The 14,400-nt window shown below is 43.6% G+C and overlaps 2 protein-coding genes across 2 annotated transcripts; both read right to left on the reverse strand.

Moving 5' to 3' along the window:
* Nucleotides 1–1,143: 1,143 nt before the first annotated feature.
* LOC131219952 (uncharacterized) lies at nucleotides 1,144–3,119 on the reverse strand. Its single transcript, XM_058214935.1, has 2 exons — nucleotides 2,758–3,119; nucleotides 1,144–1,519 (listed from the first exon to the last, which is right to left on the reverse strand). Exons 1-2 carry the CDS (start codon nucleotides 3,117–3,119, stop codon nucleotides 1,144–1,146), a joined length of 738 nt encoding a protein of 245 aa, XP_058070918.1.
* A 1,171-nt stretch (nucleotides 3,120–4,290) lies between these two features.
* LOC131219953 (uncharacterized) lies at nucleotides 4,291–4,965 on the reverse strand. Its single transcript, XM_058214936.1, has one exon. It carries the CDS (start codon nucleotides 4,963–4,965, stop codon nucleotides 4,291–4,293), a length of 675 nt encoding a protein of 224 aa, XP_058070919.1.
* Nucleotides 4,966–14,400: the final 9,435 nt, after the last annotated feature.

The following is a 14,400-nucleotide window of genomic DNA, read 5'->3' on the forward strand; positions in this document are numbered from 1 at the left end:
ACATTTTTGGAATGAATTTAGTAGTAAGATTTCTCGTAGGCAGTGATTAGGGTTTAGATTAACTATATTCATAGTGTGGCCTATTTATAACTAGTGAAAGTGGAGATTTGGTCATGCTTACTCTAAACCGTCGGTTTTAGGTTAAAAGGGTAACGGGGTTAATTTGGTCTATTAGTTAAGATCCGGGCCTTATTTGACTCGGCCCCGGTTAGATCTTTAATTTAGTCATGATTATCTTGATTAATTAACGATGGGTCTGTTAGATTTGAGTCCTATGTGAGTAAATTATAGGGCTACACTTGATGTTCAAGTGATCGGACGGATTCGTTGGCTTCTTACGGTTAATTAATCGGACTTGTGTGGTTCTTTACTGGTACCATCCATGTATAAACTAACATTGAGTGCTAATGGTCATTAAGTGATATTATAAATTAATTAATAAAAAAAATTTAAGGATTTTTTTGGGAATCCAAAACAGTGAAAATCCGGGATGTTACAGTGGGGCTCGGCATGGACGCCCATACAAAGCCTCATAAGGCGCCATACCGATGCTAGCTTGGAAGCTATTATTATAAGAGAACTCAGCGTAGGGGAGACAGTCATCACAACTTTTCTGAAAGTCCAGTACACAAGCCCGCAACATGTCCTCCAATATCTGATTCACCCGTTCAGTTTGCTCATTAATTTGCGGGTGGAAGGTGGTGCTAAATTTCAGCTTCACTCCCATAGCTTCTTGGATGCGCGTTCAAAAAATCGACGTGAATCGAGTGTCCCGGTCCGACACAATTTTCAATGGGACGCCATGAAGTTATACTATCTCCTTGATATATAGCTTGACTAAATCATCAGCGGAGCTATAAGTTTTTATCAGAAGGAAGTGAGCTAATTTGGTTAATCGGTCCACAATCACCCATATTGAGTCATGCCCCTTTCTAGTCTTAGGCAAACCAGAGATAAAATCCATTGATATGAAGTCCCATTTCCATTCCCCTAAGGGCATGGGCTGCAAAAGGCCCAGTGGTGGCCGGTGCTCGGCCTTGACCTGTTCGTAAGTGAGGTATCGGGACACATACTTTTCTATTTCCTTTATCATGTTGTCCCACCAATAATTTCGCCTTAGGTCTCGGTATATCTTGATACTACCTAGGTGCATTGCCAATTTGGAGTTGTGGGCGGCATTAAGAACTTCTTCCTGTAGTCCATGGAGTTTGGGACACAAAGGCGGCCTCGGTATCGCAATCCCCCATCAAAATCGACTCTCCACTCATACTCCATATCATTCTCTGCTCTTTCTTTCATCTTTTTCAACAATTCATCACCTTCTTGGACTTCAATGATTTTACTGATAATCAGTGGCTGGACATGAATGTGGGCTATGACCTCGTGCGGTTCCTTCATGGTTAGCTTCATGTCGAAGTCTCGTACAAATTCCACTATGTTCCACTCTCTCACCATCGACGGGGCCTCAAATTCGAGTGTCCTTTTCCGGCTCAAGGCGTCTGCCACCAGATTGGCCTTGCTAGGGTGATATGAGACTTCAAACTTGAAGTCTTTCAACGTTTTCATCCAGTGACGCTGTCTCATGTTTAGATCCTTTTGAGTGAAGATGTATTTGAGACTCTTATGATCACAGAATCTCTCTTTCAAGCTAGGCTTGGTATCGCTATCTCAGTCTGCTGTTAGCTTTCCCTGACATCGGTAGTACTATCGATGAATCTTTCCTTGCGTGGAAGTAGTTCAAAGATTCCTTAAGATCTATCTATCCGGTATCTATAGGAAGAAGTCCCGTTCGAGAAGTGATCGAAGCAAAGGAAAAATGAATCTATTCTCAAATCTCTCATTTGTGTGCCCCTAACTAGGGAAAGTTCAGTCCAACTGCCTGTCACCTCTTCTTTTAGGTAATTGCTTCTTTATACGGGAATCCAGAGAGAAGGAGAGAACCAGATCAAGGAGACTTGAAGAGGCAAGGCTTAGAATAGTAGAATGAATCACTCTTCTAATAAGCCCTATCTCAACCGAAAGCCCTCTTTGACCATGCCCAGGAATCAACTTCTTGACTATTGACTATTTAAATAGAAACTGTTGGAATGAAGTCTCAGTATACTATGCTAAACCCACCCTCCAGCCCTTCTCTTCTTTGATTTCATTTTCATTTCCTTCCCCGGTCAGTTTGCTAAGAAGAGCAGCTAGTGGAATAGCTCCATGACATGGTCAATCGCTCCGCTCAAGTTGGTTATTCATTAGGAAAGTGCTTTGGGCGAACGCCCGGCCTTGTGTTCAATATTTCGTACGTAGACTTTTATTAAAATATCTATACCCAAATCAAGAGTTCCCAGCAAGGCATTAGGAGCATTTCTATTTCTCCCGATCCACTCCTGTGATTGTGGTATAGTTCCAGCATATCATAAGTGACCTTCACTATAGAGATAGTATCTCCATATCTTCAAAGAAAATATTACCATCGCGAGTTCGAGGTCATGGGTAGGGTAGTTCTCCTCATGCTTCCTTAGCTGTTGAGAAGTGTAAGTAATTGCCCTATCCTTCTGCATTAGTACGCAACCCAAGCCCACATGAGAGGCGTCAGTATAGATGGTATACTTGACCCCTTGCTCAGATAACACGAGTACTGGTGCCAACATCAGTTTATCTTTTAACTCTTGAAAAGTCGCCTCTACTCTCTCATTCCAGGTGAACTTGATGTCTTTCCGCGTAAGCTAGGACAACGGTCGTGCTATTTTTGAAAAATCTTTAATGAACCTTCGGTAGTAGCCTGCCAGACCGAGAAAACTCTTTACTTTTGTAACTGAATTCGGTTGCTTCCAATCTTGAACAGCAGTCACATTGGCGAGGTCCACAGAAATACCTTCTTTGGATACCACATGACCTAAAAATTTGACTTCTTCCATCCAGAAGTCGCATTTTCCATACTTCGCATACAATTGATTTTTCTTAAGGGTTTCGAGAACAGCTCGCAAGTATTCTTCATGCTCTTTACAACTCCTTGCATACACCAATATGTCGTCGATGAATATGATGATGAATCTGTATAAGAATGGCCTAAAGACTCTGTTCATGCGATCCATAAACACCGCTGGAGCATTTGTGAGTCCAAATGGCATGATTAGGACTCATAGTGGCCAAAGCAGGTTCTAAAGGCCGTTTTCTGCACATCCTCATCCCTGACTCGCAGCTGATGGTACGCTGATTGTAGATCAATTTTTGAGAAGTATTGAGCACCCCTCAATTGGTCGAATAAGTTGTCAATTCTGGGCAATGTGTATTTGTTCCGAACCGTCATTGGTTCAATCTCCTGTAGTCTATGCACAATCGCAATGTGTCATCCTTCTTCTTTACAAATAGGATCGGGGCTCCTCATGGCGAGACGCTGGGCCGGATAAAGCCCGACTCCAACAAATTGTTGATTTACGTCCTAAGCTCTTCCATCTCACATGGGAGCATGTGGTAAGTCGGCAAGAAAATGGGTGTGGCATCCGGAGTCAAGTCGATCGTGAAGTCTATCTCACGTCGAGGAGGAAGTCCAGGTATGACTTTGAACACATCGACGAATTCTTGGACCACGGGAGTGGATGTTAGAGAGGGTCCATTGTAATCCTCTTCCAATGAAGCATAACATAAAATTCTACGTGCATAGCCGAGCTGGACTGAGAATATGAAGGAAGCTCCGTCGCCTCGTATATCTTCACTGATAGAGTATCATAGTCGATTTCCACCTTCATTACAGTCAACCAGTCCATGCCCATGATAACGTCATAATGGAAAATCTTGGTCACTATCAAGTCTATGAACACCACCTTGCATCCCAAGTTTATGGGGCAATCACGACATATCTTTATTACTTTCGAGAAAGAACCAGCGACGGTAATGATCTTTACTCCTATGAAGGGGGAGAATTGCATACGAGACAAGAGAGGTAGTGGACCCAGTGTCCATCAAGAGGAATATATGAGTACCTTATATATGGGCTGTCACCTCGAAGGTCGTAAGAGTGGGTGTGGCTGCATCCTGGCCCTCAGTTGCAAATGAGTGGACTCGAGCTTGTTGTGGAAGGTTGGGTTGCTGCACAGGCCGTTTTGGCGGCCTAGCTTGAGGTAGAGGAGGACGACGGAACTGCTGGCTAGGCCTAATCATCGGCAGAGGAGGAATCTGTAAGGCCTATTGCGGGGGCCTATTAATGCGCTGAGGGGGCGTGAAGCTGAGGTCCCTCATTCTTGTAAAATAGTACGACTTAGAGTGACCTGCCCTCCTACAATAATCACATATCTGGTTAGGTCACGTAGAAGTGGTCAGAGTGGCTGCAAGCCTAGGCAGAGAATTCAGGCGCAACCTTTTCCTGGCAAAGGATGAGGACTGTCCTTCTATCCTGCTTCGTGGGCCCAGCTGTGAACGAGTTCGTGAGAATCTCTCCTCATCTTGTTCCACCCGTATTGACATCTCTACCAGTTCGGCATACGTTCTGATATTTGCACAACACATCTTCGAGCGAATGCCGCTCCTCAAGCCCTCAGTAAATTGTCGCATTTTAGTTGCCTCGTCTGTAACTATTTGGAAAGCATATAGCGACAATTTAGTAAAGCGGTTTTCGTATTGTGCCACAGACATCCCTTCTTGTTGGAGGCGTAAGAATTCATTCTCCCTCTCATGCCGGTACGTCTGTGGGAGGTATTTCTGATTGAAATGGGCCTCAAATGCTTCCCACGTCCATACATAGTTCTCTGTAATGGTCATAAGAACACTTTCCCAACATAAGTTAGCCTCTTTCTCGAAGAGGTAAGAGATGAGTTCAACACTCTCCACTTCAGAACAATGGAGAGGCCAAAGCAACTTGTTGACTCGGTTGAGCCAATATTCAGCTTCCTCTGGGCGGTGGGTGCCAGCAAAAGTAAGCGGCCTAAACCTCTGAAACCGCTTGAATACGTTGCTTGTGATGGCTGCAGGCATGGCCATGCCGGGTTACTCCGATTGTTGCATACCCATGTTGTGGGCCATGACTCCCATCATAGTGGCTAACATTTATTGTTGTTGTTGCATAAGAAGCAACATCTGACCCATTTGGTCAATAGCTGGGGTTGTCAGAGGTGCGGATGCCGTGGCTTGTGCTAGTGGCACTTCCAAGGCCACTTCTTGGGTAGCACTACCCGTGTTGTGGGAATCGGTCGCCCCTTGGTGGCCTTGTTGATTATCAGGAGTTAAGTGATCCCTCTCGACTAGGCCGCCGTGAGGTAGGCGAACAAAATGACCATCACCTCAAGAGTGCATTTCCTGGAAAGATGATCCTCAGAGGGTTAAACACTAGGACATCGTCCACACAAAGGTTATAAGTAAATATACAAGGCTTATAGATTCCATTCGTGAGTATAGGTAATTATACATACAAGCATTCACAAGGCGACAAGAAAATTTTAAGGCAATCCATGCATTCACATTGAATTCAAAATGCCATTGGCATGGCCAGTTACATCTTACAGTATGGATTATATGTGTCACTAGATACTCCAAACATAAAGGAAATATAGTCTAATCAAAGCAAAAGTCCTAACTATCCTTCAATACATGGAAGTAGTCCTAACTGACTCAAAACAAACTACTCATTATCAGTAAAGTTAAGCTACTATTCTTCTGGGTCAGACGAGGATGGGGGTGCTTCCTCCCCTTTGCTGAACAAATCAAAGTCTTTATGGCCCGATATATTTTCTTAATCCATTTCTCCTGCTTTACCTGGTGTCATGCTTGATTTTCCTCCATCTTAGTCATTCTAGCATCGAGTGCATCCAAGCGCTCACGTATATCTGGAGTGGCAAGCGACTCACTGCCGACTTCTTCGGCTTCCTCAGTTTCTTCAACCCCTTTAGCTTTATCCTCATTCTCATCCTCGTCGCTTCCATCGCATTCCTCTTCTTTTTCATCAGGATCCCCAAATTCCTCAATGTGGGTCTGTCGCTGCTTGAGGCTTATCCCCATATTATTTAACATGTCATTGCCCGATAGTTGTGTCAGTATAGGATTCTCATCCGATCTGCCCACTCCGTATTGCCGAGCTTACTGACAGACCAATCGACCAAATGGAAGGCATGCATTCTTCCGAGTCACCCTTGCGGCCCTCACGATCTGGTGGAGTACTACGCTGGGGATGCACACATTTGCTCCCTATCCCGCTTGATATAAAAACTCCACCATATAGCGGGAGCACTTGGTGCAATTTTTCAGCCTTGGGTACACATTATAGGTACAAATGCGGTGAAGTAATCAGTACTCTGGGGTCAAGGCTGACGTGTTTGGGCTAACATCTCGCCTCCATTGGGTAACTTATCCACATAAAAAATAGGACCATTCGTCGTGGCATCGACTCGTATCCAAATTTCCCTCATCAATCTGTACCTCCCCTAGTGGCACTCCAAGTACGTCGAAAATTTCCTCCACCCCGAAGTGGAACCTCTTGCTACCCACTATGACATCAATGCCCAAGGGTGTGAATTTAGGGTTTCTAATTTAAGTGTAGAATTCCCTAGCTTATCCCTCATCAGCCCGGGGACCTCCATAGAATATGGGACCCCATTCCTTTTCCATAAGTTGATTGAGTAGAGCGAAATTATCGAACAGATGCTCCTCCACGGAAGATTCGAAGGCGACTTTGCGCTTGTGAAAATTTTTCATATCTTCAATGGGTGGTTGGGAGGCTTGAATTGCGGGCTCCCTTTGGGGGTCGTTCATTCTCTTGGATCGGGCTTCGGGATTTGCTCTCCCCTTTGGATCGGCGTCACGCTTACTTCGCTGCTCTTGGCTTGGTCCCTCGGGTTGATCGGCCTTCTTCTTACCACACCTTTCTCGACTCGGACCCTCCTCGTCGAGAGCCGGTCTTTTCTTCCCCATGAGGGAAAGAACCACCGGAATGGAGAAGAAGGAGGCAATGGTTGCTAGGAATGCCATTTCCTTCCACTAGGATGGATTGTGTATGAGAAATCTAAGTGGATTATTGGAGGGAAGATTCTAGGAATGGTTTTGAGAAAGGCTTGAGAATGAGTTTAGAAATGGGTTTGGGGAATGTGTTTTGGAAATGGGTTTGGGAAAATGGGTTGGAAGCGGATGTTGATGGATGGGTTTGGGTTGGAGATGAGGAAGGAGAGATGGGTTAGTTGAAGGAGAAGATTTTGAGAATAGGTTTGAGGAAATGGGATTTGAGAAAGGATTTGAAAATGAGTTATCAAGAAGGGTTTTGAAGAAAGATGGAGTGAGATGGGTTAGAGAGATGGGTAATGTGAAGAAGAAGAAGGTGGGTTTGGAATTTTTGGGTTGAGAATGAGGGAGGGAGTGGCCTTTCTAGGGATTTTGAAGGGATGGAATGTAGTGAGAGTAGTGAAAATGGGGTTGGAGGGCTCTAACTAGACGTAAGTAACAAGAGGAGTGGGCCCCACACGAATTTACATTGCATAGGAGAGGGGGCCACCCATTGGAGGCCTGGGCGGGGGCCACGCTGGATGGGTGGGGTCCCACAGGCTAGCTAGATGTCTGGGCGGGGTCATGCGCCCGGGCGGGGCCACGCCGACTGGGAAGGGTCGCTTGATCCTTTATTTTTTAGGCACGGGTAAGGCCATCCAGGATGTGCCATATATCATTTTGGGGTAGGAGAAGATAATCTACGCAATAAGCTTAGTTATTTCATGAGATTCCTCTCAGTTAGTGGTGAAAATCTAATTTATTCACATTTTCACTATTTCTGATAAATTTTCGTTCATCCACAGATTTTTATCCCCGAATGGGTCGAAACTATCAAGTTTGGCCTGGTGTTTACTCATTTGGTCTAGGACGTTGGTTTCGACCGTCTAATCGTTCGGTTTCAGGCTCGTTCCTATCAATGGGATAAGGTACTGTAAGACTCTCGGATCTGCTTCCTAACGTCACTACCCCCTCTCGTTCCCCAATCCTAACTCCTTAGAAGTCTTACTTTCCATCTAAGATTTGTCGATTCTGCTACATGGGATGGTCCCTAACATTTTGGTATCTCTATTGTGTTCCCTTTCAAGTTAACGGACACGCTAGTGAGTTCATGGTCCACGACCCAATTAATTCCAAACCTTGCTCTGATACCAACTTGTAACGCCCTAAAAATTAGAGGTCATGCATACACTCGACTCCCAAGTTCATGGGTATCACTTATAACTAATTTTAGTATTTTGTGATTAATCCAGCTTAATGAGCAGTATGGAATTACTTCAAATATGAATCATAGTTACAACTAGTCTACTGAATTGGAAGTGGCTAAATGTATACAAGTCCAAAAAAATATATCAATGGGTCGCACCAGGCGTCACCAAGTAAAAATATAAAAAATGATATGTCCAAAAGAATAGTACGTTGAGTCCACCACTCAGCGATCCAAAATCGTCTGTTAACTCTATGGTGAACCGCCCATCAGCTGGAAGTAGGACAGCTCATCCTCCTCGTCAACGCTCGTGCCACACGGCTCCTCGAACTCAGCATCACCTGCAGCTACTGAAGAGTCTGGTTGGTGTTTTGAAAAACCATCCCAGAGTGGGAGTGAGTGATCAACTCAGTGAGTACTATTAGCCTTAAGTTATAACAAGAATCAATTTCACAATGAATTTAATGAAAGACAAACATTCATAAATTTCTAACTAATCTTATTAATGCATATGCATGGAATGTGACATGATGCATGACCTCGCAACAACACTCCCTCGAGCGACTCCGTCTAACGATCGTTTATGACCAACGCTCCCTCATTGCGACCTTAACTGCTGAGTCACCAACTTAACTAATGCGATGCGATCGTGATAGTGTTAGCTGAGTTTTTAATTAATTTCATTCATCCAGTAGATTAGGAAAATTGACACACCCCACGATATCAATGCCCTCAACTAATTGTGAGGCCAGGACCCTGCGATCTTCGATCCCACCGGGTTCCCCATCCCCGATTTCAAGCACATGGTGAGTGCTGAGAAGTACCTCGCAGTCACTACGGGGATGCTCGTCACCTCAGCGTAGGCCGATAGCTTGGACACAGTGTCCTATTCCACCATGCCCGGCTCTCGAGACAGTGGATCAGTTTCAAATGGTTATTAATGGACTTCAGTGGGCGAAGGGTGTTCCAGGTTCTATAAAGGCATGAGGAGGCATGGTTAACAAACATGGTTGGTTAATAATTGGATTAGACCGTGCGAGTCCAGATGAGTATGTGACAGACGACATCGGGTACAAGCGACCCATGTAGTCCAACTACTGTCGCCCATTTGCATCGGCCCAAATTCGCTGGTCTAGCCTCAGGATAGTCCTACCAATGGGATCACCTTCTCTCACCTCAGTTTCCTAACCAACCTAGGGATTTAAAGGTATTTAATAACACTTCAACAAATCAGGATTCATCATCTAACACAAGTGATGTCATGCACTCATACATCAAACATAAAAATTCAGATTTTTCTACAAATGTAATTACTAACAATATTATGAAATGAATGTGTATGGGTGTTGTGTGGGGTTAGCGAAGAGACCAAGAATCATATATATATCTCATAGCACAAAAATACCACAAGGGTTAATGTATCATATATGCTACAAGGAAACATTGTACAAGAATCAAGTATGATATGAACATGCAATCACAAAATTCATGCCTAATTATGTTGAGGAACAACAAACAATACATAATCATTTCATGTCATTTGGGAGGATCTATCATGAAAGGTCTTGGCTAGGTTCTCTTTAGATTATTCAAATACATTACCCAAACATTCATAATCATTAAATTCATACTAAAATTAGTGCTACACCACCTAAGAATAATAGTCCACACCTATGGATCGTTGAAGACTTGAGAAAACGACCTAGAAGTGTTGAACTCATGGGTTGATTAAGCGGAATCCTAAGTCAATGCATTTGCATGTTAGGATTTTCATGCAAATCTTAACTCAAAACAAAGGATTACAAAAAGGAGGGGTGCTTACCTCCCCAATCGGATGGACGTCGCTTATAGTTGTGGATGTGGGGATCCTTGAGGAAAGGGAAGAGGGGTTTCTAGACTCCACCTCTCTTGGGCACCACTTTTCTCTCTGTTCTTCCTTCCACACTCTTCTTCCTCTCTCTTTTCTCACTTCTCTCTATTTTGTTGTTGGAGTAGTAGTGGGAGTGTGTGAGAAAGCTTTAGGGCTTTATTTCCTAAGTTTGGGCCAAATGGCCTTAAGTTCTAACAATTTCCTTCAATGGCCCTCAAGGACCACCCCTTTTGGCTTTGGGGTAGCCCTGTCACCCTTCTGGCCACTGAATTTGGTGTGTATATGTCTCATGGCCCGATGAGGGGCTGTGCAAAATTTGAAGACAAACGGACGCAGGGTTTTATCGTATGGTTCCGATCTTTAAATGGCCCTGTGGGGTCCATTCTGGCTATTGGGGTAGTTCTGATGGCCCCCTGGATATGAAATTTATAGGATAGGTGCTCCATGGCCTGATGAAGGGCCGTGCAAAATTTGAGGACAAACGGACACGTTGTATGGGTCCGATTTGCAATCAACGGTCACCGTTTTGCGATCGGGGTTCAGATTTTGTGGATGGGCATAGAAAAATGTTTTAGGCCTTCACCGTAAATTTAGAAGAAATTCGACGGCTGAAATGCCTTATATCTTCGTTTCATTTAAAAGTAACAGATTTAAATCCTAGCCTTTTGGTCAAGGCTGGTGTAACGCCCTGAAAATCGGGGGTCGAGTAGAAGTCCAACTCCCGAGTTCCAATGCATCACTTATGCAACATATTTAATGATGATTAAATATTGTCTGTATTAGTGCATAAAACATGAATAAGATTAAGCCAAATCAGTAGAACATAATCTAGAGACAGTTGTAATGTGCAAGCGGAAGATTGAAACGAATATGTATAATTTTACAATCAGTATATGTCCCCAAAGTATGTGTGCTCTACCAGGTCAATAATTACATGTATTGTTTCAAAATACAAAATGTCAAAAGTATAATAGTCCATTACAAGTATAACCCTGAAGCCCCGACGATTCAGAACGGTCTACGAGAACCCGCCTGAATACTACATATATGAGAATGCCTCCTCATCGTCCTCAAAGTTCGGCTCTGCCTCGCAGGCTACGCCATCATCTGAACCTACAACAGGGTCTGGTTGGTGTTCAAGACACCGTCCCGTAACGTGAGAGTGAGTGATCAACTCAGTGGAACAATAAAGCAAAGGTTAACATGTTATCAATTCAGTCAAGTAGTAATGATAAAGCAATACAATCGAACATCCCTAAGTACTCTGATTAATGTAGGAATGGTATGAATAAATGATGCATGCCTTCGCTTGCACTTCCTCGGTGATCTTCATCTAACGGTCGCACATGTCAGTCACTTCCTCGTGCTCTCTACACATCGCCAAACGACACATGTAATGTGGTGCATGAATATGATTACCAAGTTTTTATTAGTCCTTTTCATACGACAGGATTAGGAAGCTAAGGTACCTCCTTTAAATCAATTCCCAAACAGTGATCCATTCTAGGGTTGTCAATCATAGTAAATCTCATACGATGTTACGATTCTAGGTCACTGCAAAGGGCTCCTCACTTTATCAGTGCAGGCCTAGTGTACTCTTATTGCTACATAAGGGCTCGTCGCCTCTACGCGGTCTTAGAGTATACTCGAGGTCACTACAAAGGGCTCGTCACCTTATCAGTGTAGGCCGACAGCTCGAATACAGTATCCCATACCACCGTATTTGGCTCACGAGTCTGGGTTGCTCAGTGGTCACTACGGGGAGGTTCGTCACCCCAGCGTAGGCCGACAGCTTGACCATGGTGTCCCATACCACCATGCCCGGCTCATGAGTCTTAGCGGATCGAGGTACCAAGGTTTAAAGGGGTTTTCACTGGTGAGTTTGGTACCCTAGATTCAAGCAGTAGCATCTATACATGGTGAACATACATCGGGTCAAATCGGGTTACTTGACGAGCTCGACTAGTACGAGCGTACGTTGAGTTGACTGATATGAAGTGCATAAGCATTCCGTGTGGCCTAACCACAGCCAACATCCCAAGTATGGCTCGGATTCATCGATCATGTCCTATGTGGCGAAATCAATCTCAACCACCTATTCAATGCCTGTTACCGATTGCCTGGACTATTCTGTAGTCCCAAACACATTCAATTATAACAGATAATCATACAAGCTAATCAGAACAGTAACGGATCAACAATTCCAATCATACAAGCATGTGAGCATTTGATGGATTTCAACTTAAACATGAATTTACACATATGCAGTGTCTAAGTAAAACAGACAAATAATATAAGTTACATGGAGGAAATCATACACATCGTTAAGGTAGTTGAGAATCTCTTCTCAATGCCCATATAAAGTACAATTTATTACACACTTGTTCATTCAGACATTTCTACGAACACTTAGACTACATATTCCAACATACATGACGTATGTTGGTGATAACACATATTAGGGCAAATCATTACACTAAGAAATTTTCACGTATACCTCAACCATATGACTACAACAATTAATCATGGCAAATACATATACAGAATTCATACTCATACAAACATTTCAACAAACACAAGAATACACTATATTCAATATAGTTCATATATAGGTGTAAAATGCGGGAATAACGTGTCTATGCATGTGATAGCAATTCAAGTTAGTCATAAACTATTAACTGACATTAAAAGCCTTGAAAACCATAATCTAAACATTTATAGTCCACACTTTTCACCGGTAGACTCGTAGCGAACTCAGTTTTAAAAGCTAAGTCTTGTCTGCGGCAGATTGGCAACCTATAGCATAAATTAAGTTAGTTATTTCATAACTTATACTATCTGAAATCCTAAAACAGATTAGGGTTAGGTTTTCTTACCTAAGAACGGAATTGGAATCGCCTGTATAGCGATACAGGAATGGTGGTTGAGTGCGTGGAATAGCGGGATAGAATCCCAAGAAAAATCTCCAACTCTCACTCTCACTTTCTCTTTTTTCCTTTCTCTTTTCTCTTCTCTCTCTCCTAGGGTTTCTCAAATTCGTATGAGGTGAGAGAGAGAGGGTTTAAGGTCCTTATATAGGCCCAAGTTTGATGGGAATGGCTCCAGGGCCAAGGTATACTTAGGTTATATCCAAATGCGGACTGTTCCAGTCCAACGGAGCACTTCTGGTGGCCCCTTTTTCACGTGCGGTTGCACTTAAGCTCCCTGACCATGGATCTAAGTCAGGCTGAGTTTTCGTTCCGATCGAATTTACAGATCAGCCGTGGTGGACCAGTTTCAGTTTAACGGTCACCAGCACTCGATCAGGGCCACAAGTACACCGACATGTGTGGGACATTTCTCCTGATCTGAGGGTGTGTTTGGGTCAGATTCTGACGGTCTGAATCCTTATATTTGGCCCGCAAGAGACACAACTCAGATTACTTAAATTCAGATTTTATTTCTAAATATTTTCACGTTTCTCACATACTTTGCTCCAAGCTCAAGTTGTGCATTTCTAAACACAATTAGGACTTGATTTTTGAGGGGGTTGTCAAGTCCAGTAATGCGATCATATCCGTATAGTTTCGGGGTAATCGGACTTTCGACGTACAGTCTAGGTCCGATATGGAGTTTTGGTGTGCTCTCGAGAGCAACCGGATTTAGGGATGGATTCTAGATTTCAGGGTAACGTAGCATCAATGATACTGCACGTTTTGAGTCTTGCAGATCATATTTAAAGTGATTAGTGCTAATTTCATAAGCACTCTAGTTTAGCACTTGCTAACATTAACCTAATTTCTAAAGGTTTTGGTCCTATGCGATTTCTGCCTGAGGTGGTACTCGGGTCCTTGTACAAATTTTTTCGAGACGTTACAACTGGGGTGAGTTGCACTTGGCAAGTGCCGTTAGGACGGCGTGGATAATTATTTTCTAGGAATCTATTGAGTCCATGGTCCGCAATGGACCACAAGCTTAACAAGATCTGCGATTTCTCCAATTTTTAGATTTTTCTGACCTTCCTTGGCCATTGCACGACCCGCATAGGCTGTTGCCAAGTACAAACAGGCTATCTAGCTTGATGACCTGCACTTGGCCCGAACCCAACCAGACTGGTCCGCCTTAGTGGGCTAACCTGGGTTAATTTGTTGGTGGTACTCCACTCACGAGCGGTTTAAGCGAACGGTCCTGCGGTAATTCCTATGTGGATGCCTCAGGACACTGTTCTGGTTAAACAGGGCGTTACTGGTATGTCATGAGAGCAACCTCACGTGGATGGCCGAGGTTGTGGTTGTGGACGTGTCTTTGATTGGTCACTTTTGGTTTTCTTGGCATATGTTTTATACTCATGCACATGGAGATAGAGTTGTTGCACACCTACCTAAATTAATGA

The sequence above is a fragment of the Magnolia sinica genome, chromosome 12, assembly GCF_029962835.1.
Source record: "Magnolia sinica isolate HGM2019 chromosome 12, MsV1, whole genome shotgun sequence".
Taxonomy (NCBI): Eukaryota; Viridiplantae; Streptophyta; class Magnoliopsida; order Magnoliales; family Magnoliaceae; genus Magnolia; species Magnolia sinica.